The sequence below is a fragment of the Myripristis murdjan genome, chromosome 5 (assembly GCF_902150065.1).
Source record: "Myripristis murdjan chromosome 5, fMyrMur1.1, whole genome shotgun sequence".
Lineage (NCBI taxonomy): Eukaryota > Metazoa > Chordata > Actinopteri > Holocentriformes > Holocentridae > Myripristis > Myripristis murdjan.
The window spans coordinates 16,875,024-16,898,403 of NC_043984.1; the positions used below are offsets into that span (position 1 = coordinate 16,875,024).

Consider the following 23,380-nt stretch of genomic DNA (forward strand, 5'->3'; position numbering starts at 1 on the left):
TGTGTGTGTGTGTGTGTGTTTGTGTGATATCCCACCTGGCTGGGGGTCAGTGTAGTCCACAGTATATCCATCTAGCTGTAGAAGCTCCTGCGGTTCAGACTTTTTCTCTCTGTAGCTGCACATGGCAAATGTGTATTGACTCACCTAAAGGACAAAGGATTAGCCATCATTACCTAAAACAGTTGTCCAAAAAAAACTGTCTGGTCTGGATTTGGTGCTGTCCCTCTGTACAGACAGTCTAATCTTTAACCAATAGTCAGTTCAACAAACAAATATGCTAAATCGCCTCTCCCAGCAGATAAATGCAATCATGCAAACTGACCTTAAGATCTAGTGTATGCCAGAAATGTGCTTATAATTTTAACAAAGTGACTCAATTCATTAAAAGAATCATTAAAATGGATCAATGGGGAAGAAGCTCTTGCCAAACTAAAACTGTCTAATCAACAAAGAGCGGGCTTTTCTAGTTGAATTAGGGCAGAACATTGTTTTCTATTTCGGTCCATGCATGCTTATTATTTATCCAGTAGTTATTGTCTTTTGAGCCTTAGAGAAAACCCACCTGCACCAGGACAAAGAAACGCTTCTTCCAGCGCTTCCAAACGTTCTTCCCAAAAGCCCACAGATACCTGTAAAAATATTGTATTCACACAAGGAGATAAAACCAACAAACTCCATATATGAAAAAACATCCACATATTATCATGATGGTAACATGCAACTGGCATACAGAAACAGTGTACCGGTATTCATTTCAACTAATGAGAAATCAACAAAGCAACATCTTAATCTAAATTCACACTCTCATCATGAATACTATATTGGTCATACGATGATGGAAATAGATGACATGTTTATTAATGCTGTCCTCAATATTTGCACAGCTTTGACACCTCCTACAGTAAGTTACAAAACCTAAAATACACATTGGTATCCACCAGGGGGAGTAGTACACCTCACAGTATTCGTCCATGTAAGTGACTGGAAATTAGGCCAAGAAGCTGAGAGGGTGGGAATTCTATGAGAAAGACATGGAAAAACAGAGAAACAGAGGCACACAGAAACAAGACAAGACAGCTCCACTGGCAGAGTATCTCTTACCCAGAGTGTTTCATGTTCTGAGGTTTGTCCATGCGAATAGCCAGTTTGATCTTGAGATCATGGTCGGGGCAAGCCTTGGTCAGGGTCATCTTATGCAGCTCTGACTGCTTGGGGCTGTTAGGAGTCGGGTGGAGGACGACCTGCACTCAAATGAAAACAGACCGCATGAGAGATTTTTCACTTTCACTGTGGAATACAATTACCAGCTCAGTGTTGGGTGTGCCGCTTGCAATATCGGCGTATCTCTGTTTTTTTCTCTCTCTCTCTCTCTCTTTTTTTTTTTTTTTTTTTTTTTTTACTGTAGATATCCTGGAGGTGTATCTGAGTTGTGTGCAACATTCAGCAATACCAATCAGTGTTTGCAAGCACTGACGACTACATGTGTCTGTGTGTGCATGTGTGTGTGCGTGCATCAGTTTGTGTGTGTGTCTGCGAGAAGTTGCGTTTCACATTTTTTGAAAGCGTGTCTGCAATTTCAGAAAAAAAAGTGACTCAGGGTAGAGGAGCTGAGCAGTGCTTTGCTCTGCCTCCCTGAAGAGGAGGCCTAATCTCTCTTTGCTGAGTTAAAGAGCTTTGAGGAAGCCTGCCTGCCTGCCAACGCTGCTGCAGCAGGAGATCAAAGAGCCTTGTCACAGCCAAGGTCAATGCCACTACGGGGACGTCTAAGGCCCCCCTGCCCAAACGCAAACCAGCAACACCACCTCTCATAACCAAACAGTCAGCCATCCATCATGATTTCCCTTCGTATTTACACCAAATAGGCAGGGCTTTTTAGTATTTTGATTTTTTTTCCATCTCCATATCTGCTTTTGAATAATTAATCTGCACAGAAGCTCAAGGTTTATCATGGACATCCAAACTTAGCTCAAACAATGGGTAAAAAAGTTATCTCTGCATCACACTCAAACGGCTGTATGCTGCAGACCGAAACCTTAGAAATCAGGATGTCACACAGTTTGCCAATAACAGAGGGCTTCAGTGTCCCGGCACACACAGGCCCAGACAAACGAGAGAGATTTGACAGCGTCTGTGCAGTGGCTGCAGTAAATAAGACAACTGATCACACTGAAAGAAAACAACTGATGGTGTGGTATTGCTGTAAATTGTGTGTGTGTGTGTGTGTGTGTGTGTGTGTGTGTGTGTGTGCATGTTGTTTCAGTGTCTGTTTTTGAAACTGGTGAACACACATCACTTCTGTGGGCCAACTGCCAGTTGAAAGCTGTTGAGTGCAGTGTAGATGTCAGGCTATATACAAATAGTCAAATAAAATTAAAGTAATGTGTAGAACATTAGGCTATATAAGTTCTATTATATTATGATAGTTCAGTATTCTAAAAAGGTTGACTAGATTAACATGCACACAAGGTAATGATATTAGCATATAATTATGAGAGAAATTTGACAAAGATGATTACATACTTAGCAAAAAAAAAAAAAAAAAAAAAAATCCCCTTCTTCTCTCAATTCAGTTCAGTTCAATTCAAAAATATAAACCAGGGCATTACATTAAGAGTGACCTTAACTCACATCCTCAACCAATGGTACACTCACACACAATCAAAATTAGCTTCACACATTACACCCCAACAGGATTCAACATATGAACTGGTTGGCACTAATGTGAAGTGCAAGTCATGCAAGGAGTGGCTAGCGTCCTTGTGCTGTCAGCTGTAGGATTGCAGGATTCAAGGATTTCTCCTTGACTGACTTAAACCAATAATAAAAATAATACAAAAAGCTTCATTGTATTACAAAAATAATGATAGTAACAAGCTGGGGTAGGAGAGAACAGGATAAATCATGCCAGGTGGTAAACTGAGCCATCCCTTGAATCTAGGCAACCAAACACAAAATCAACCATGTGATCACATATTGGCTCACAGAATTGGTTTGTTTCAGAGTTGAAAATATTTGTTCCATTGCTGAAATGGTGTGATGTTATTTCTTTCTACATGTAGTTAAAGGTGAAGTCATGCAGCCTACTAGCTGTCCGTTCTGTGTGTGCTCTGAAAAAAATGATCCAGTGTTCGTACACAGCCCTGGCTCTGTAAACAGAAAACAAACAGTGTGACTCGGACTGGGCCACACAACACTCTCCCAGCCAATCAGCAGCAGGGGGCGTGCTCATGCACAGGATGGGGAGGAAGGGGGAGGAGAAGGGGAGATGGGGGCAAGGAGGCAGTGTAAATGAAAGAGACAGTAAATCTGGCGGTTGATTTAAAATATCAGCAATCTTTCTCCAGAATCACCGACTCCACTTTTAATTGAGTGTGGCACATCTTACCCTGCAGTGCTAAACCTACCCTATCCTGTGCACAGTTTACCCCCGCCTAGGGGAATGCTGTGCCTTTTTGGGATGGCTCATACCCCTAAAACTGTATTTTTTAAAAGCAATATTTTATTTTTTATGGAATGACAACAACTTTAGGTATACATAAAAACAGCTCGTTGAAATAAATTTGCATTTGCCTTGCCGTAGGATGATGAAATGTCAAAGTACCTCTAATTACCCTGTTCTCCCCTACTTAAAGGACAAGCTGTGGGACAAGCACAAGCTCTTATTGACAAGTGTCGGGTTACTCAAACAAGAGTGTGAACTTCAAAATATTTAGGTGTCCCTTTAACGAGTCAAATGATATTACTTTATGTTTTTATTACAGTTTATTTTTAATACTGTTGTTGTGGGAGCCAGTAATCTCAGTATTCTCATAGCTGTGTTGAGGTGTGCCTGCAACTAAATAAAACACAGTAAATAAAATAGAGCATGTTACCCTGCCCAGTTCTTTGTCCTCCAGTGCCAGTACCCCTGTGCTTTCTGTAAACAGTTTCACCTTGACAGCAGGCAGAGGGTGTGTGGTGGTGAAGTCCCCCTGGGTTCCCCAGCTGAAACACACAACAAAAGATGCTCATGAGGTTAGTGTCCATGGCAGCATGCTTGCATAATTATTCTCTGGCAATGACTGCATCTCCAGCAGTCACCACACAGCTTTTGCAGGTGATAGAAAATGTCTAACAGATTGATTTATGCTGCAACCCCAGTTTATTTCTCTAAAGATTTGCCATCTACAAGTGCACTGCTCAAAACCTAACTAAAAATGTGATCAGATAGAATAAATTATGAATAAATTTGGTCTTACAAACAAAGAAAAATCCCTGTTTCAAGATAGCATGTCCCATGTATGTGTATGTGTCAGTCTGTTTGTGTATTTGAGTATGAAAGCTGTAAATATTTTACTTCTCGGTTATGACATAGCCTCAAAATAGATCCTGACATGTTTTTTTTTTTTTTGGGCCAAAGGGAGTACAGCGAGAGGAGGCAATACATTGTTTATAGACACACACAAATGGCAGTACATTTTATTATGGAAGAAGGATGATGGCGGACTGAGTGGGAGTCTGTTGTGCCATTATATGGGAACACACACTGTGCAGTCACACAGATCACAGATCACACAGATGTCAAAGCCAGGAGAAAACCACAGAGGACAGCACACATTTTCTCCATCTCAGTCGCACTGACACTCACTCTAAAAACATCCCTGCAATTTATATACTACACTTCTTTAAAGCTGCACTAAGCAAGATTTTTATAGAGAAAATACATCCGACTAATCAGGCGAAATGACAAATTGGGGCTGCAACAGAGAAAGTGCCCCATCCCCAGCGAGTGAGATGCCATAAATTTTCCCCATTTCCCCAAATAGGCATGTCAAGCTTATTACTTCAAGGCCTTCAGATTTTTTTCCGATACATTTTCTCCCCAACTATGGCAAACATGAAAATGATTTTTAGACCGTTATTTCTGTTATGTTATTTGTTGAAATATTTTTTGTAGAAATGACATAAGTGCATATTTGTAACACCTCTGAATTTTTAAAATCAACTTGCCAACAACCATGGGGTGGATTTTGATTTATCTTCCTTACAATTTATGTTCTCCTTGAAGCACAAGGCCATAAAATTCTGAGAATGGCTAGCATTTTTTTCCCACCATTGCAGCTTCAAAACCCATCCACATCTCCTTCAATAAAAAAAAAAAAAAAAAACTAAATGCATAATGCAAGAGCCCTGTAAAGCAAACATGGTCATTAATGCACTGGGCTTACTTAATGGCAATTATTTTACGTCCTTATTTGTTTTGTGTTAGACTGTATTAGCGGCGGGCACCCAAAGCTTTTATTCCTGGTGAAAAATGATGTCACTCTTGAGAGGGCATAACTTATGGGCAGGAAGTGACTAATCAAATCTTAATCCAATTTGTAGAAACTGAGATCTGAAGGGAGTGCAGTTCACTGACATCATCACATTATATGGTTTCTGGGTTTTGACATCATACAAATCAAACAGTTACTTTTCACTGTCATCTTTGAAACTGAAATCTGAAAATGGCTGAAAATATGAAATTGCTGGTTGCAGCTGTACAAATTTATAAATTAATGGTACTGAGATAACCTGTATTCAAAAGTAAACAGCAGTTAAAGAACTTGGCAAAGTGTTTAACTGTGTCATGACTATTTCATTATTACTGTGTTTGATGCGAAGACGTGATCATGGGAAAGAGCATATAAATGCATTCTTGTGTAAGATATGGATTGAAAGACCTAGAAAGAGTATATGTTGACGTTATGTAACCATAGACAGCTATTTTTCCTATCACCATTTTTAGCATTTCTAATTTCATGCAACATAAACACACAACGAATCTCCAGTCCCTGTATCTACGGAGCTGAGCTACTTCTCACTCAAGGTGGGGAGCCACTGGCCTGTGTTGATTTCAGTGGCAGCCATTATTGTGGTATGAAGGTGACCTTGTGGATCAAATCATAAGCAAGGACCACTAATGGATGTGACAGCGCTGTGCACCTACAGCTCTTTCCTCATTTGCAACCCTGCATGAGCTCAAGTGGGTCAACTGTTTACATAAGCAAAGTTCTGTCAGTGTCAACTAATGTTTGTCAGATCACCAAAGTATGTTACTCTGACAGACATCTTGCTTCCTAAATTTGTCCAGTGACCCAAAAGAGAGCAACAAATTTGATAAGATACTGGACTGAATCAGTGTTGTCTGAGCATTTGTTTTGTTTACACTGTGATTTATTGGACTGAGGACACTTTGCCACTTTCTGTAGACGCTGTTCAGGAGGAAGCATGACTCAATCCAACGTGTCCCCTTCAACACGAGCATCCATGCATGATCCATAGTTACTGAGCCCACACACGCTACATCCACCTCCTCTAATCTCTGTCCCCTCTCCACATTACTCCCCCATCTCTCTTTCTCCCACTCTCCTCATAAAATGGCACTTACAGTGATGTGAATAAGTAAATACACCCCATAAAAAAGGTATTTTTTTTTTAATCTTCATTTCAACAGTACTGATATATGGTGATCTAATTTAACAAATGAGATAATAATTAAGAGCATTCTTTCCAACCATTTATTCAACAAAAAAGACATTGAATTGTCTGCAGTGGGAAAAATAAGTGCACACCCTTGATTCAGTATAGCTGGTGTTGTCCCCTTCAGCAGAAACCACTTCCCGGAGGCGTTTCTTGTTAATCGGCTATCAGCCTGGTACACTGACTTGAAGAAATTCCCGCCCACTCCTTACAGAACTCCTTCAATTGTATTATGTTTAAGGGATTTCTTGCATGTTCTGCCTACTTCAGATTCCCCCACAGTATTTAAACACAGGCTTTGACTCAGCTATTCCATAACCCTCCATTTCTTCTTTCTGAGCCATTCTTTTGTGCATTTGCTTGAGTATTTTGAGACACTGTCTTTTTGTAAAGTCCACTTAAGGTTTAACTTCAGCTTGACAGATGGCCTCACATCCTCCTCAAGCACCCTCTGGTACGTGGTGGTGGAATTCTTTTTTGTGACTCTATGATGACACGCCAGCCAGGGCCCAAGGCAGAAAAGCAGCCCTCAGCCCATAATGCTTCCACTGCCATGCTTTTCAGGTGGTATGAGGTTCTTTTGGGAAAACGCAGACTTTGTGTTTGCCAAACATGATGTCAGACATCGTAGCCAAACGGTGCTGCCATCATCTGATCCACCCAGACGACTGTACGATCTTTATTTAGCAGACTTCACTTACACATCTACATATGTTTGAGAGCAGAGGTTTTTGACTTTTTGTCCTCATATATAAGGCAAAGCTGTAAAGTCTCTTTTGGGTTGACTCATGCCCTTTGATATTGGCTGAGGCTTTCCTTGTAAATCCCTGGATGTTATGCTGGGATTCTTGGAGACTCCTGCAGCAGTTCATCAGCTCTCGGGCTGTATTTGGTGGGAGGAACTGGCTTGCTTAGCTTGACTGTGGTATGAGATTTTCGCTAGTTGTAGATGATCTGTTGGAAAGCACACTGATTGACTACATATTGCTTGAAAAAAACCCTTCCCAGACTCATAGGCATCAACACGCTTTCTTCTGAGGGCTTCAGAGAGCTCTTTTGATCTTGGCATGATGTAGTCACACACCCCAATTGCTAAAACCAAAGCAGACCACAGGTTTCTGATGTTTATATAAATAAGGCAGTGTACTCTGTAATGATGTAAAATTGTGTACCTGCACCTGATCCTAATTTTAGCCATGTGATGCAATTATAAAGGTCTTTTTTTAATAGATCACCTCTGTCTATCAATATTGTTGAAATGAAGATCAAATAACGGTATGCGCACATATTCTGAAAAACAAACACCTTTTAACTGTGTGTACTTTTACCCAGCCATGTAAATTAGAGACATCAAGGCAAAACATTTGGGTGTTCAAATTTGTATCTTGGACTATGTAGTGTTCTGTACAATAATCGTACTGTTTAATCATTTAAGCATAAACGTAGTGAATGCACCGTCACCACGACACCATCATTGTCAGAAATTAGATCTATTGATTTTACATAACTATTTCAGAATCCGAGGTGATTGTTAAGACTTTCTATAAAGGAAAGCAATTTACAGCAGACTACATCACTTCCCTTCTATGAAGGACGTACAGGTGCATTGGACAATGAAATTTTACACTTTGAGGGATTGAGTCAGAAATCACCGAGTCAGCAACGTCTGCGGGTTAAGTTGTGAGTCATAAATTACTTAAATAGCTTTAATAAAATCTGGACATACTGAAGGTTTGTTTTTCACACGAGTTTATGTACACTCAAAATGTCTCTAGCAGGAATCCAGGGTCACACAGGGTTGTAAATTTATTTCAAATGACAGACTCTGTTAGAGATGCATTACTAGTTGCATTACTAGATGTTTGCTAGTTAATACTTGTTACTTTGTTACATAAAAATGCAAAACTGCATCTTGTAAAGATTTTTCAATCAGTTTATTTTCACTATGTGTCAGCCGTGGGAAACCTGCACTGAAGAGAGCACTAGACAGCATTACCCAGTTTTATGCAGCGCCATGTAACACAACAGGCATTTATTTAGCAAGCAGCCGGTTTTTACAACTTCAACAATGTACTGTATAAAACAATATCAATAATATATTTAATCCTCACACAGCCCTACAGGCATAGTTTGTTGCAACATTTTGGCAGCTTCAGCCCAATACCAGTGCCCTAATGGGCCTATAAAGCAAGTGCTCAGTGTGCTGTGGATGACCACTACTAGAATAACTTGACCAAATTATAGATGTTCAACAGCTATAAATAACATGTATATATAATACCCGATTTTGCAATTAAGGGCTAATGAGCACCTGTTTTTTCTATTCTATACCGTCTGATAGAGATTGAGATTAGTCAACAGTCAATACTCAAATCCATGTACAATGTCTATGTTTTATGCACACATCCTTATCATATTTTATCAAATGTATCAGGGTTATGCATCTTGCTGCAATTTGCAGTATATAAGGGTTGTGCAAATACATTACGGAATCTCCATACTTTTGAAGTATTCAGTGCCCAGTGAGTGTGATCGGCCTGCAGAGTGCATGCTCCAGCACCTGGTGCTCATGGGACACTAATTTGCCATTCATACAAGCGTGTTTAAATGCACCTGCCCGCACACAGGCCATCCATTCTCAGCCATTCTCAGCGGATGAGTACTGCGCCTGTTTCTAGTGCAGTGTTGTCCACAACTGAACGTTTTTGATTTTTCACAATTCTTTCTTGTTTAACTTCTGACGAATCTGACGTCTGCAGAGGAGTATCAATGGGACGGTCCCTGGAGGGGTGTGGGAGGTGCTTGGCTCAGCACTCACATGCAACTTGCAACTTGTAATACTTTTTGTTATCCTGTGTGAAAGAGCTATAAGCTACCAAACCAGCAGAGCATTAAAAAATAATTTTCTCAGTGGTATCATAAAACCTGAGCCAGAACACCACAACAACTGCTGTTGATGTTGATTTTTCATGCTGCAAGGTATAATAGTTTCACCACCAAAACTTCATTTTTAATATTAATAGCATAGTGTAATGACTCTAACAATACAATACACTATTAACAAATGTTTAATTCAGACTGATTCATGAATATTAGCACACTTCAACACACTACTGATACCTACAAACAATACTCTTCCTACAACAGAATATGTCAGATTTGTCTGTTATCATTATTTGTAAATCTTGCACAAGTATCCATCTAGAAATAACACCAGATGTACTGCATGTATGTTGAGCACCATCTAGTGATAGCAATTCCTCCGTATGTAATGTGGTGCTACAAAGAGCCTGCGAGAGGGAGTGGCACATCAGGGGACATTGGCAAGATCACTGGTAGAGTGTGCCAACAACCAAGAACCGAGATGCAGGGGGGCTTGGCAGGGTACATTTACTGCGAGTTCCAAGTTTATTTGCTTTTTAAGTGCATTTTACACAATACACTTTGAAGCAATTAGCAGAATGACCTAAAGATCAATAATTCTTATTACAGAGATATGAAAGGGGGGCAGCATACCAACAGTTAAAGGTTAAAATGAACAATGTTAAATTATTGGACAGATATTAAAAGCATTTTAATGGCATTTTTTGTGGCCTTAAAGATGTCACCTTGTTTCCTTCCTAGCTAAATTACTCCAAATAATGAAACTACTGACTGTGCAAAAAATAAAGTTCTTCAGTTTTGTAGAGTAAATGAAATTGTATTTAATCTAGACTTCTATTTACTCCAGTCAGTTTGTCCTGATGCTCACACTCTAACACCTGATACTTGCGCTCATGCTCAGCAGAATAAATTATCATTATTACTATTATTATTTCATTTTATTTATTTGGTCATCCTGTGTTAAAGAACCATTTCATGACATGAACTGATGGTACATCTTGCACTGAAATCCCAGCAACAGGACTGAGGACATTTTATTTTGAAACATAGCTGACCGCAATTGCTACTCTATTTTTCTATGATAGGAAATAAAAATTTCATGGGCATAAAACACAAAAGAACCTCATGCCTATGATTTGACCACTGTGCGTGTGTGTGTGTGTGTGTGTGTGTGTGTGTGTGTGTGTGTGTGTGTGTGTGTGTGTGTGTGTGTGTGTGTGTGTGTGTGTGTGTGTGTGTGCATGCAGTAGCACATGGCTGCTTGTTTGAGAAGCATTATGAACTCTTGTTCATAATGCTGCTCTCATGAGGACCACCAAAGTCACATTATTATATTCTCTACTGATATTCTTCTGTCATGCTGACATTAAAGGGGGTTAGGTTGTGATATGACTGTAAATCATACCAATATGTGCCTAGCAGACAAGTTTTATTGATTTAAATTTGTATGTGTGCATGAGTGTGTGTATGTGTGTGGTCAGGTCCTTACGTTGGCTTGGACGCTTCTGCTTGGTCGGTCTGGAGTTTCTCCCCTCCCTCCACCTCCATGGTGCAATAGACAATCCTATTAGGAGCCAGAGATTTCAACCCCTGCACTTCCATGATCACCACCTAGGCAGCATAAACACCTTAGTGAAGATTGTGGAGGATGATTGATTTTGACAGGTTACAAGCAAAAGTGTTGGAAAAATAAATAAATACATAAATACATAAATTACACATATTGCAGGAGGCACATCTTTCTGATTTGAAAGATCTGCTCCAGATACTCTATACTGACTACAATGACTAAATACAGCACTTTTTATTATGATATTTATTATTGTATTATTACTTTTTTTTAAATGTCATATTATAATGAACACTACCCTCTTGCCCAGAGCTTTACTTTTTAGTTTCAAACCCGCCTGACAACCTGATATTGCTTGAATGTATATTTTCCAGTCCATGAAAATGATCCTAATAAAACCATCTTCTATTAAAACTATAAATCTTCATAACCCATGAAAAAGAATAAGCAGAGGAAGAAGAGGAAGGATGGGGAGGAGGAAGAGGAGGACAGTGGTGTTTAATAACTGCAGATCATGGCTCTAACATGGCACTAAAACAATCAGTCTTTTCATATTTATCCACCAGGGATCAAATTTATTACAACAGATTTGTCTCCAAAGATTTCTTTAATATTTTGCTAAGGGTATTTTGACTAGTGCAAACCACATGCCAAGCAAACATACTTTAAAAATGAGGATTTACCAAAGCACCATGGAATTGCAGCCTCACACAAATTGTTAATTATCTCTGTTATTATTATTAGAGGTGCAACTAATTTCAGTATACAAAATCCATAATGATGCCCAGTTTTAATGATGCGTAAAGGAAGAGCATGTTAGAAACCAAGAGATATGCACCAAGAGATTTGCACATGTCATGTTCTTGCTTCTGAAATAGCACTGCATCATAATGCACGAGGCGAGATTGCGCTCTGCTCCTTGGTGATAGCTCATCCCAGACAAGCTGATAACAAGATGACTCACGTTCTGAGTTAAGGAGCAGGTAAAAGGTTTTTCTGTGTGTCTGTCTGGTATCCTCATGCAGCCTGTTCAAGTCTCAGAACAGGTCTTCTGTCTGTTTCTATACTTAGAGGTAGCGGAGAAGTAGTCTAAGACAGTTCTGATTTATGAGCCTTGATCTATGTGGATGTAGTTTTACACTAAGGAGATGCAGCGAGAGAGTTTTTGCTACTCTGACACTTGCTCCATTTTGACTACAATTAAAAATACTGTGAAACTTTCGAAAGGGGGAAACTACAGTTTTAAAGGACTTTTAAAGGCAATGCAGCTAGAGATTGGTTTTCAGATACATGGTTATGTAGGCAATTCATGTCTAATCTTGCTGATTATTAGGGGCATGATGTTGATTAGAGATGATTTACCAATATCACAAAGTCACAATACAATTTCCATTTGATTCAATTCAGGGGCCTACGACTGATATAACACAATATCATATGATATCATAATCAGTTATCTTACAATGCCGTGTTTGTGTTTTACATTTGCATATGGCATGTTATTTGTCAGCTGACCCATCCCTTCTCTGAAATCCAAAATATTCCCACACTGATTTATCCCCAAAAAGTAGATGTTCTTGTTGTCTTTATCTCATTTGCCATTATCTGCCTAGTACAAATACTGTTTGAACATTTAGGAAGGTGGTGCAGTTGGACGTAAATGTTGGGCTTTCAAAATAAAGGCCTATTCCTAAGATGATGATATGGATCAATATTTTCACTTAGTATTGATTATGTTGACTGATCATTAGTTCTATTTACCAGTCCAGCTCGATGGATCATTGCACCCCTACTGCCTATGTATTGGTTTACCTCCAGAGTGAAGGACAGGACCACATCTGACTTGGACAGTGTGTTCTCGTCCTCCTGGCCCATATCGATGATAGAGGTATTGTGTCCCCGTTTCAGCTTCTGAAGTTTAAACTCCCCTCCCTTGGACACAGGCATGCTCTCCAAGTTAGCCATCAGCTGGTTCACTGAAGACTTGAGCTCCTCAATGTACATGGCCTCCATCTCTTTAGACACAAATTTGGGGAACTTACCACCCTGCAAACAGAACCAGAAAAGGACAGCTTGAGCAACTAATCATGGCTTTGCATGCAGTTAACAGTGAGGTAAATCTTGCAGGAAGACCTCTTTTTTAAAAAGTGATGTGCCTCTTTTATGTTTTCAAGTCACCAACCAAGGGATTACCTAACATCCACTCAAAATTATTTAATTTGCTATCAAACGTTGTGTAAGCAGAACAAGCACGGCACATTTTACTTAAGTACTTATATAAATTAAATGGTGTAAGCACTAAAAAATGAATGTTCAAACAAAATTAGCTGGTGTCATTTTTCATTTTTACATTACTCAGATATGTGATTATGGTTTCCCTCAGTGGGTGGCAGCTCAAACAATGATATTTACATGAGTTGCAGCATATTAGTGACATATTAACAATATAATAAAGCATATTAACAACAGTCTTTTGTGCCCACTGCAGTGTCTGACTCACCCTGGCAATCTGGTCAGCCATCTGAAGACGGCCATCCAGCTCTCGTCTGATCTGTGCAGCCTGCTCGTCCAAGTTATCCAGCTATTGATAAACACAGAGGAACGGATCAATATGGTCCCAATAATAGCTCAGTAGGCCTTAAACAATACTTTGATAAAAACGAGGGTCAGTGTCATGGGTCACCTACATCTCCCAGCTTCATTTATCATTTACAAGACCTCATGTGACACTTGCACTTACACTGAGATTACTTCTTCTTCATGTTTGAGGTAGAATAAAAAAACAAAGAAAATTTGTAAGGACATTTATTTTGTGTCTTCATTAAGATGTAGATCACTATTTAAATGGCCTGCTTTCACTTTAAAAGAAAGAAAAGAGGCATTATACATTTTTATGTAATGTAGCAAAATACAACATTACAAGTATTTTGTCACACCCAATCCTGTATATAATGTACACATGTGTATACATATATGTATGAAAATTGCATGCCTTCTTCTAAAGATACATGTGCTTGAATACAACTTGGACCTCAAGTGGTCCAAATTAAAAAAAAAAAAAAAGACCCTGTATATAACAATTTATCAAGTGTGAACAGAAGTGAGGCCCTCACAGAATGTTATTCATAAATACATAAATAAATACCGTACATAAATACACACAGTGAAATTCATTTCCCATGTTTGCACCACTCCTACTTGTTTATTTGTTTGCAGCAGCCTCTGAAGGACTGAGCCCATGAAACCACCATCCTAGGATGTTACTACTGAACTCACAATATATATTCAATATATAAGCAATCGCATGAAAGTTAACCGCAAGAGCAGAAACATATTGCATGGAGAATGCTATTTTGCAGGAATTTGCAGAGGGCATACACAATGACTAATTTTACAGGTGTTAAATAACTGCAATTGCACTGTAGATAAAATCAGTGAAGTCACCCGCTTGTTCTGTTTGCAGTGATGTGTTGTTATGGGCATGATGGGCATGATTTCTGCAGAAAATCCCAGTTCTGTGCAGTAAAAATAGGACGTTGAGAGGAGCAACATTTTGTTCAGCCATAAGAGAGGGTTCATGTTACAGTAGCTGGTGATAGCGAGTGTTGGGGTAGGTGGATTTAAATTACAGGGATGACGAAATTAAAGAGCAATGGCTGCAGGGAAAAGCAAATGTGACCACGTAGATTGGAACTGATGAAGACTGACATGGCGGAGAATATAAAGGCTAATTAGAACTCCAGTTTGTTCTAGCTTGCTGCAATCAAAGCAATAAACAACAGAGGCATACATCAATAGACATGAAATCAAAAGCTGAGCCATCTCTCTCTCATAGGAACCCTGTTGCCATCACCATAGAGACCATCAATGGACCACTATGGCCCATCAGTGATTTTGTGGCTTTGTTGAGCAAATACATTTTTTCCCCTTCCATTCATCAGACTAACCACACACCTGCTGATACTATATTTTGTCCACATTTACTGGGACCATCTTGTAGAGAGAATAAGTAAAAATAAAGATAATGTCTGAAAATGAAGACAGTGTCTAAATCACCATAGTGATAAGAGATTTGACTTGAATGAATCAATACATTTAAAAAAAAATCTTTCACAGAGGGATAAATGTGGTAATGTCATTTTTTCATGTCTAAAAACTGCATGCATTGGACAATATCTACACCAGGGCAAAGAAGCCTGACATCTGTTAGCCGAGTTTTTGCCCCAGAGTAATGAAAAGCAGAGAAATTCATAGCTCCCTCACATCAATAATGAATGAGAGCTTTATATTAGCTGACACAGGGAAGGAAGAAAAGAGAGGGTTGATGTCTCTCTCTTGCTCTCTGGTTCTGTATGCCTCAATCTCTCAGCCAACATGGCTCATTCTCATCAAATTTGATGTTGTGACTCACCAGTCAACACCATCCCTTCTATGACCATGGTTGCCTAATTGTGACTGTTGCTGCTGGAAAGCAGCATGAGCGGGTCAAACAGAAAAGCCCAAGGACTAACCTTTCCCTTAGGTTTTTTATAGTCACTCCACTGGCAGTGAGTGGTGCTGTATAAGTGGTCAGTGTCTAATAAAATCAGCCGAGACTCATCCTGGTTATTTCAGTGATATTGATGAGTTGGAAAATCTCAATGTTTTATAGTATTTTTAGATTTAGAAAAAAAAACCTATGATGTGTACCGTTCAGCACATATTTCAGTGATTCATATTTGACTAATTGCAATAAGAGATTAAATCTTAAAAGGAATTATATCAGACTTTTAGATGAGTTGATTTGAAAAAAACTGAAAGGAAAATTCAACATACATTAAATATATTGGCAATAGTGGAAATCCAGACAGAAATCCTTTTTTTTTGTTTGTTTTTGGTGGACAGATGTTTTTTTTTTTTTTTTATTTTTGGTGGACAGCTGTTTTTACAGCCAGAAGCCTATTTTACTTTTCATTTTTATCTCTTTAACAGTACGCTTTACCACATTCTCTCTGCCAAAAAAAAAAAAAAAAAAAAAAAAATCCATCCACAGGAGCAGAGACTGCACTGGTCTGCATGGCCTCTCTTCCTAAGCACCCGACTCTATTTGTGATACAGTGCTCCTAAATCCTTTGGACTCTCACTGCTGGGACATGTGCCAGAGCTGACCTCTCTGTGCCTGATGGTATTTCACCCACTCCTATTACATTAACAGGCCTTGTCTTTCAGGCTTTACTGTATTGATTCCCTACCCCTTCCAGCAATTCCCTTTAAGAGCGAATGAGCTCAAGTCACTGTGCAGCCGCTAACAGGAGGGGAGGGGCCAGCCAAGTGAAAGCTGCTGCACTACTTGGGCTGATATCGAGAAACACACAGAGCAGGGAGGAGGACAGAGTGACGGCAACGGGGAGAGAAATGAGGAGATATAGAAGGCTGGGGGGGCTCTAAACACTGATGGATTCAGTTTGGAGGAAAAAAGGCAAAAAACAAACAGTACTCTCAGAAGAATTCTCAGTATTTAGGTCATGCAAGCAGCGGAGATAATTCTTTAAAAAACCTAGATTGTTCTGATTTGGATTTTTCCTGCAAGTCACATTACTTATATCTGTAATTGACTCTGCTCATTGATGTGCATATTATGAAATGATGCTGGCCAGATGGTATCTTAAATGGAAGACTGTCAGCGTGAACTGTCAAGTATTGTGTGTTTCCAGTGTTGGCCACTGAACAGCCACCCTGCTACATAACCCAGAGTTCCTGTTTAGTAGAGCACATAATCAGACTTTGCCACCAGCTGCAGCAGAATGTCTACACTTGCAGCTCAGCAATACTGAGCACTGGTCTGCCACGCAATGACACTTTAGCAGAGGCGGGTCTCCTGTGGCAGGAAGTCTTGTAAGCAAGATTAAAAAAAAAAAAAAAAAAAAAAAAACTTTTAAGAGTGTGGAGATGAAAATCAGGTTTGTCCACAACCATAACAGTGAGTGGTGCAGATAGTGATTGCACTGCTGCCGGAGCTGTGCTTGGATGGCTCCTTTCCCCCTGCTGCTGCTGTCCTGTGCTGCCTGTCAAAGCATTCAGAGCTCTGGGCACTGTTGGAGTGCTGTGCCAGCGACCTCTGACTCGAGCAGTCCCCAAAGAACTGCCACAGTGCCTTGCCTGGAAAACCAGCAGCTTGGCCTGTCATTGTCTGACACTGCATTTTTACTCTCACATCTGTCTCTGTCTCTCCCTGCCCCATTCCCCCAAAATACAAAGAACATTAATCCACAATCCAGTATGACAAGATTTTAAAAATCTTCAAAGTGATCGAATTTTGTATTGAAATCGAATGCTGTGGTAACAGATAAATTTATGCATTGTGACCATGCGCAGTCTGCAGCTCATCTGCAAAATGGCTAACATGAGAGGAGTGACTTTGAAGCATGTAATGTGAGGGGAGATGGGGGATGGGGGCAGTTTCTTCAATTACGACGCTGACGACGCTGAGATGGGCCAAGCCATAAAAGGGGAACTAGAGCTGGAGGTCAGTGTCTCTGCAAGGTAAAAGCCACACTCTGTTGAGCCCCTCAGCACCCCAATCTGATCAGACCGTCTAAAAGGTCACTGTTGTCAGTGGTGCACAAGCACAATATAGGTGGACAGGCATTCTCACATAACACTAACCCAGCTAAAAGGTAAGTTTCCCTCTATGTTACTGCATCTGACAGCACCACTGCAGCTAAATAAAGATGACATTGCCTCAATGTTAGCCAAGCTGACAGCAGGTTAAAGGTGGTGCAGCAGAAGCAGGCGGGTAGTTAACAGTACAGCTGATGACAGAATCCCATGTGGATGGGACATTAGCTGCAGACAGCATACAGACCAGAGGGACACAAACTGTGTTTGCAGGAGAAAGACTGAACTGGATGTGGATGGGACCTGGAGAGGTGGAAGCAGCTTGGCTATATTTAGACTTGCCGTGTACAAGCAGGCCCGTGTGAGTGTGTGTTTGTATTTGTGTGTGTTGGTGTGCCCAGCGTGAGAAAAGCTTCTCTCGTGTGAGTGTAGCACGTATGCAAGGCATGCTAATTAGGAGATTGCCATCATGTGCTCATTACCAGGCTTTGTGGCTAACGAAGCTGCGGCATCTCTATCAAGCACAAACATGTCCTTTGTATTTCTTGTACATGATTTATACTGTCCAGATCATATATGCCTCTGCAGTCAAGCTTTACCCTGTGCATCATCACCACTGCTTTTTAGCTTAGATGCGGCTGGGAGGGTGCAGCAAAAGCTTTCATCCTCTCCTCATCCTGTGTGCAGTGAAGTGGCTCCATTACACAATTATATCAGCTACAGGTTAAACCAGGAAGAGCTCAGGCCTCATTTCGCAACTAACAGTTGCTGACGAGACAAATTAACAAGGAAACCAAGGCGGGGCTTCCTTCAAAGCCTGTAAGAAGGAACGCTGATTTGAGCATGGTCTGTCAGTCAGGGGGCCTGCAGGCCATGATTTGTGGCTCTTTGGGAGAGAAAGATTTATTCTGATGTGCAGGTGCCTCACTTTGACGCCCAGGCCAAAGTAATTTAATCAGCAGCCACTTGAGATTGGGGAATAATTTTAGTCAGAGTAGGAGTTCATTCATCTGAATAAATATTCATGATTGCAACACCTGAGCATGAGAAATGAAAGATTTTTTAAAATAGTCAGCGATGGTACCACCAGTACAATTTCATATCCCAGAAACTAATTTATTCTATTTTAGTCAGGTAGTTTTTATGAGCCAGAACCACTTAGGTGTATAACAAGGCGCAGTCTATATAAATGCTAACATACACACATGGATGTAATCAGACCAGTGTTTGTTAAATTATGCAATTTTAAATGAAAAAACTTACAGCAAAAGGTATTAAATTGCGAAAAAACGTCTCTCTTGTCTGAGTGTTTCATATCTCCAGCCCCTTTTAGTCTAATCAACCTGTGCTACACTCCTATGCACCAAGACGGTCAGCGGTTGTTTGACTCTTGTATTAACAGCAGATGACAGCTAAATACAATGTCAACAAAATCATGTTGACTTACAAGCTATTGTAAGCTTTCAGGTCAAGGCTTTCTGCCTTTACTTATTCCAGATAAAGCTTACTCTTTGACCTGAGTGGAAGATGGAAAAGTCTGATTTCAGCACCAAAAGAAACAGGATTGGATTTCTGTTCATTTGGCTTTTGTAATGCAAAAAAAACACACAATACCACAGAAACACAGCATGTTACAAGAAGCAGAAAGGCTTTTAACAAAATGTAACTGTGTAACTATTAAATATCATACTATGAGTGATCTGCAGTGTTCAGAGAATACACGCATGGCAAATCTAAATAAAGCAAATCCATTTTAATTTCAGGGTGTGAGAGATGCAGAAAGGCTGCTCATCTGCTGGTTGTCTGTTTACTCTCTACGCAGGCAGCAGCACATTGACTCTCTCTGTGTTTGCTGTTACCTGACTGATTTCTGCCAATTATGGCTAATTATGTTTTCATTAAATAAACTCCAGGCAATGTACAAGTAGTCCAATGGCAATCTAATTCAGCCCACCTCTAATAACATATGCATATTTCTGTGTAAAGCAAAGAGAAGCAATAACCCGTTTGCACATATAATATTGTGCACATGGAATGATTGTATAATGGAGACTAGATACAATTTTCAGGATTTGCTACCCCACTAAACACAAGGAAACACACTCCAGAAATAGAATTCCTGGAACAAGGTACTTAAGTACTGTAACATAAGTAATAATAAATCCTTACTCTCCACCTCTGTATGAAGCAGTGTGAGAGGTCACTGTGACACTCCAGTCCAGGTATTATCAAAGTTTTGATGAATGAGGCCCAATTTAGGGCCCAATTGAGGGCTGCCCCAGAAAACAGAACATAAAATAACTCCAGAACAAATCTTCTCTTCAATAGCCTATTCTAGACTAAGGGCCCTATCTTGCGCCAGACTCCCTAAACCCGCTATTTGCGGATTTAGGATTTAGGAAGAGGCGTTCCCCCGTAAAAGTTGCTATCTTGTGCACCTCTCGCTATCCGCAAAACACCTGCGCTACCCGCTATGTTATGCATAGGCGTGTTTTGGGCGTTACGCCAGTTAAACCAATCAGTGTGCCAGGTGCCATTGCCTTTAAGGGCAGGCTGCGCTATCCTAAATCCTAAATCCTAAACCCGCGATGGAGAGAGGGAGGTAGATTTTCTCAGGGGTTCTACTGAGGCTAAAGCAAGTTGGCTTTATATATATGCATATTATATATTATATTATAGGCGAGTTAATTCGGGAGGTGGAGCCACATGTGTCCAAGTGGACGTGTCACAAGGTTGTACTGATTGAGTAAAATCCCCGGGCCACACCACAGACACACAAGAGGCAGAGGTGGAATTATGTGTAAACTAATTTATTGACAAGGTAGATTGGGCAAATAAAATATTAAAAATAAAAATATAGCACAGCTGCTGGCTTATGATAAAACAATAAAACGTGCTGGCGTAAGTGTCCAATTAAAACAGTCTTTCCTCTAAACAGTCTATATGAGTAATATACTCAGTCCATTCCGGCGGCGTCCCGGTATCAGTCCGACCGTGTGCGTGGTGAGGCTCCGTCGGGGTGCGCATTGAAGCCGCCTGGGCGCGCTCTTCTAACAGCACAAACTTTAGGGAAAGCGGATAGCGGGTGGTCCTGACCACCTGCTATCCGCTATCCCTAAAGTGTGTGCGCAAGATAGCAACTTTAGGGATAGCGCATGAAACACGCACACGGACACATCTCCAGGCACAAATGATGGAGTCGGCATAAGGATAGCGGGTAGCGTGGGCGCAAGATACCGTTTAGGGATAGCAGAGGATCCTAAATCCGCAATTTGCGGGTAGTGGGTAGTGGCAGCGGATAGCGGGTGGCACAAGATAGGGCCCTAAAAGTCATAACAATTGTCAGTTATCTGAGAAATATCTGCTATGATTTCTGGAGGACAAAATAATCCCATTTGTCCATTTATAAATGTTTTAATGACAAAGGTGCATGTCTATAATTTCTGCTTTGGAAATGGTTTACAGCCAATAATGTAAAATAAACACCTGTGAGGTACAATGAAGTCAGTATTGCTCAGTTTCTCCTGAAACGTCCTTTTCTCCTAATTGACCCAAGATTTTTTGGCCCCAGCTCCTGCATCTTGCCAACTGGCTGACATACCTGCAATGATGACAAAATCTGTCTCGTGATTAGGCATCTTGCAAGTCATGTATGACTCATGAGATGCCTGCTATAGTTACTGCGCATAGTTATAGTTATCGTCCAACCATTGACAGCTTGGCCCCAGGGGGCACATTGCATTTTTACCATTCTTAAGAGCAAAGTTTATGATTTAGGTTGCAATAGGTCTGCATGGTCTGCAAAGAGGAGATCTGTGGGAGCCCACAGAACTTTCATTCAGATATCTTGAGGTGAGAGGTCAAGCCACCCCTTTAAAAATGGCATTGTTACATTTTCCCTCACCAAAATTGAGCATAACTTTGGAGCAATATTTAGCCAACTTTCTACCTAGCATGACATACTTGGTACCAGTAGATTCCTTAGGTCAGTGGCTGTCAACCTTTTTGGTTTCAAGGGCCCCCAAATCGATACACATCAGGCCACAGACCCATATTTAATAAGATGTGGTCTCAGGGATGCCCATCTGAAAAGATTTAGTTATTCCATAACTGTCTACACTGTAGACTGACAGCTTACGAGTGAAGAGTGCGTTCTCTCATTGGGGTAACTTGCAGTCAATGAAATAATAGTGAAATTACACTATTCCACATTTTTCTTGGGACCCCCTGGAACCCTTCAAGGACTGCTTGGGGTCCCTGGAATTCAGGCTGACAACTGCTGCCTTGGGTCACCATTAAGTCATAGTTTCATATGATACTGTATCTTCTCTCTAGCTTTAAAACCAAGCCCGCTACAGCCTTTGAAAGACAGATTGGTTAACTCATCATGGACCACCAGAAACATTTCCGAGGGATGCACTTTGAGAATGCCTGCTCTAATCAGTTCAAGCATATATGCCATTTGCCACTGGGCGTATGCCTTGCAGTAGTGCTTTGAAGTACAATGAATGCATACATTTTTAGCATGGATAGTGTCAATGGGAAACAAAACTAAACTGGTTGTGCGCCATGCTCCACCCACTGAGCTACAGAACTACGCTGCATAAGATATGTACAAAATAGCCTTGTAGCCCCAACAATATCAACTCTATTTAATGTGACGGGCTTTCAGTTACAGTCGTGATAAGTCAGCCAGAAGTCAAACCTAAAAACTAATCTATGGTCCTCTGCATATGGAGCATGATTTCCTGAAAATACAAACATGATATGTGGGATGCAGGTCAACCTTGTATGATCTTTTTATGACATGATTTAACCCCCCTTCGCTCCCCCACCACACACCACACACGCAAAACCTTCAGCAACAGTAATTCAAAATCTTGATTCATTCATACACTAACAATGGACCAGCTTTGAGCTCACATAACACTTTTTGCATGGCACTGATACAAAAATGAGTTGTAACAAAATTTTCTCTTTTATGAAAAAATGAATAAGGCTTCTCTTTTACAAAGTACCCAAGCTTGCAGTGAAACAGATATGAATGCAAATATACTTTCTAGAGTAACTTTTTGTAACTGAAGAATTTTCGCTTTTGTTAACCGCAGGACTTTCATCAGCCATCTCTGAATTAAGGAAATAATTAAGCGCACACCAAATTCTATTAATGTTAAAAAATGACTCTGACCAAGAATGTGCAAGATTGAACAGTACTATCAAACAAAATATTTTGAAAGGCTATTAGAGTTTGTGATGCTCCTGTGTGATGAGAGAAGATACCAAACACATTTTCAGACGGTTGTTTGGCTGCAGACGTGGTAAATGTCACCACAGCTAAAGAACTGTGCAAGCATCAGGGAGCGGAGCTTGCACAGAGTTTGGCTGGTGAGGCCACTGGCCATACCAGTTTAATCAGGCTGTGAGTCACTTCCAGGGGCTGCTCTTACTTCAGCATGGGACAGAAATAGACCAGTGCTTCTTTCTGCTCTCTGGATGTTACAGCAAAAAAAAAAAAAAAAAAAAAAAAAAAAAATGTAAATCCTCACTGATAACAGCTAAAAAAAAAATGATGGCCTCTGAATCCCAGCCAATCCATGAAAACCTTTCATCAAATCCCTAACAGCCCTAAGCCACCCTGACTGGATTGCCTCATCTCCTTTTTAGTGAGGATTCTATCGTTTAGCGGAGGGGAATATACTGTAGGGCCACGGCTGCTTACTGAGGAGTGGCTCAAAGTCACCATCAGTGCATGCTGTGTCTCTTTTTTGCTATGACAGCACATGAGATGTCAGAAAAGACTCTAAAGAATAGCCAAAAAAAAAAAAAAAG

At 40.3% G+C, this 23,380-nt stretch overlaps 1 protein-coding gene across 8 annotated transcripts in view; it reads right to left on the reverse strand.

The window, feature by feature from the left end:
• The window catches only part of cadpsb (Ca2+-dependent activator protein for secretion b), a 73,762-nt gene that overhangs the window by 27,918 nt on the left and 22,464 nt on the right, over window positions 1-23,380 (reverse strand). For all 8 annotated transcript variants that reach the window (XM_030051400.1, XM_030051407.1, XM_030051405.1 and 5 more), the window contains exons 4-10: window positions 13,455-13,535; window positions 12,767-13,000; window positions 10,874-10,995; window positions 3,873-3,984; window positions 1,102-1,241; window positions 563-629; window positions 36-144 (exon numbers count right to left, since the gene is read on the reverse strand). In XM_030051400.1, the coding sequence (XP_029907260.1) occupies window positions 36-144; window positions 563-629; window positions 1,102-1,241; window positions 3,873-3,984; window positions 10,874-10,995; window positions 12,767-13,000; window positions 13,455-13,535 (865 nt within the window). The remainder of the gene's footprint in view (window positions 1-35; window positions 145-562; window positions 630-1,101; window positions 1,242-3,872; window positions 3,985-10,873; window positions 10,996-12,766; window positions 13,001-13,454; window positions 13,536-23,380) is intronic.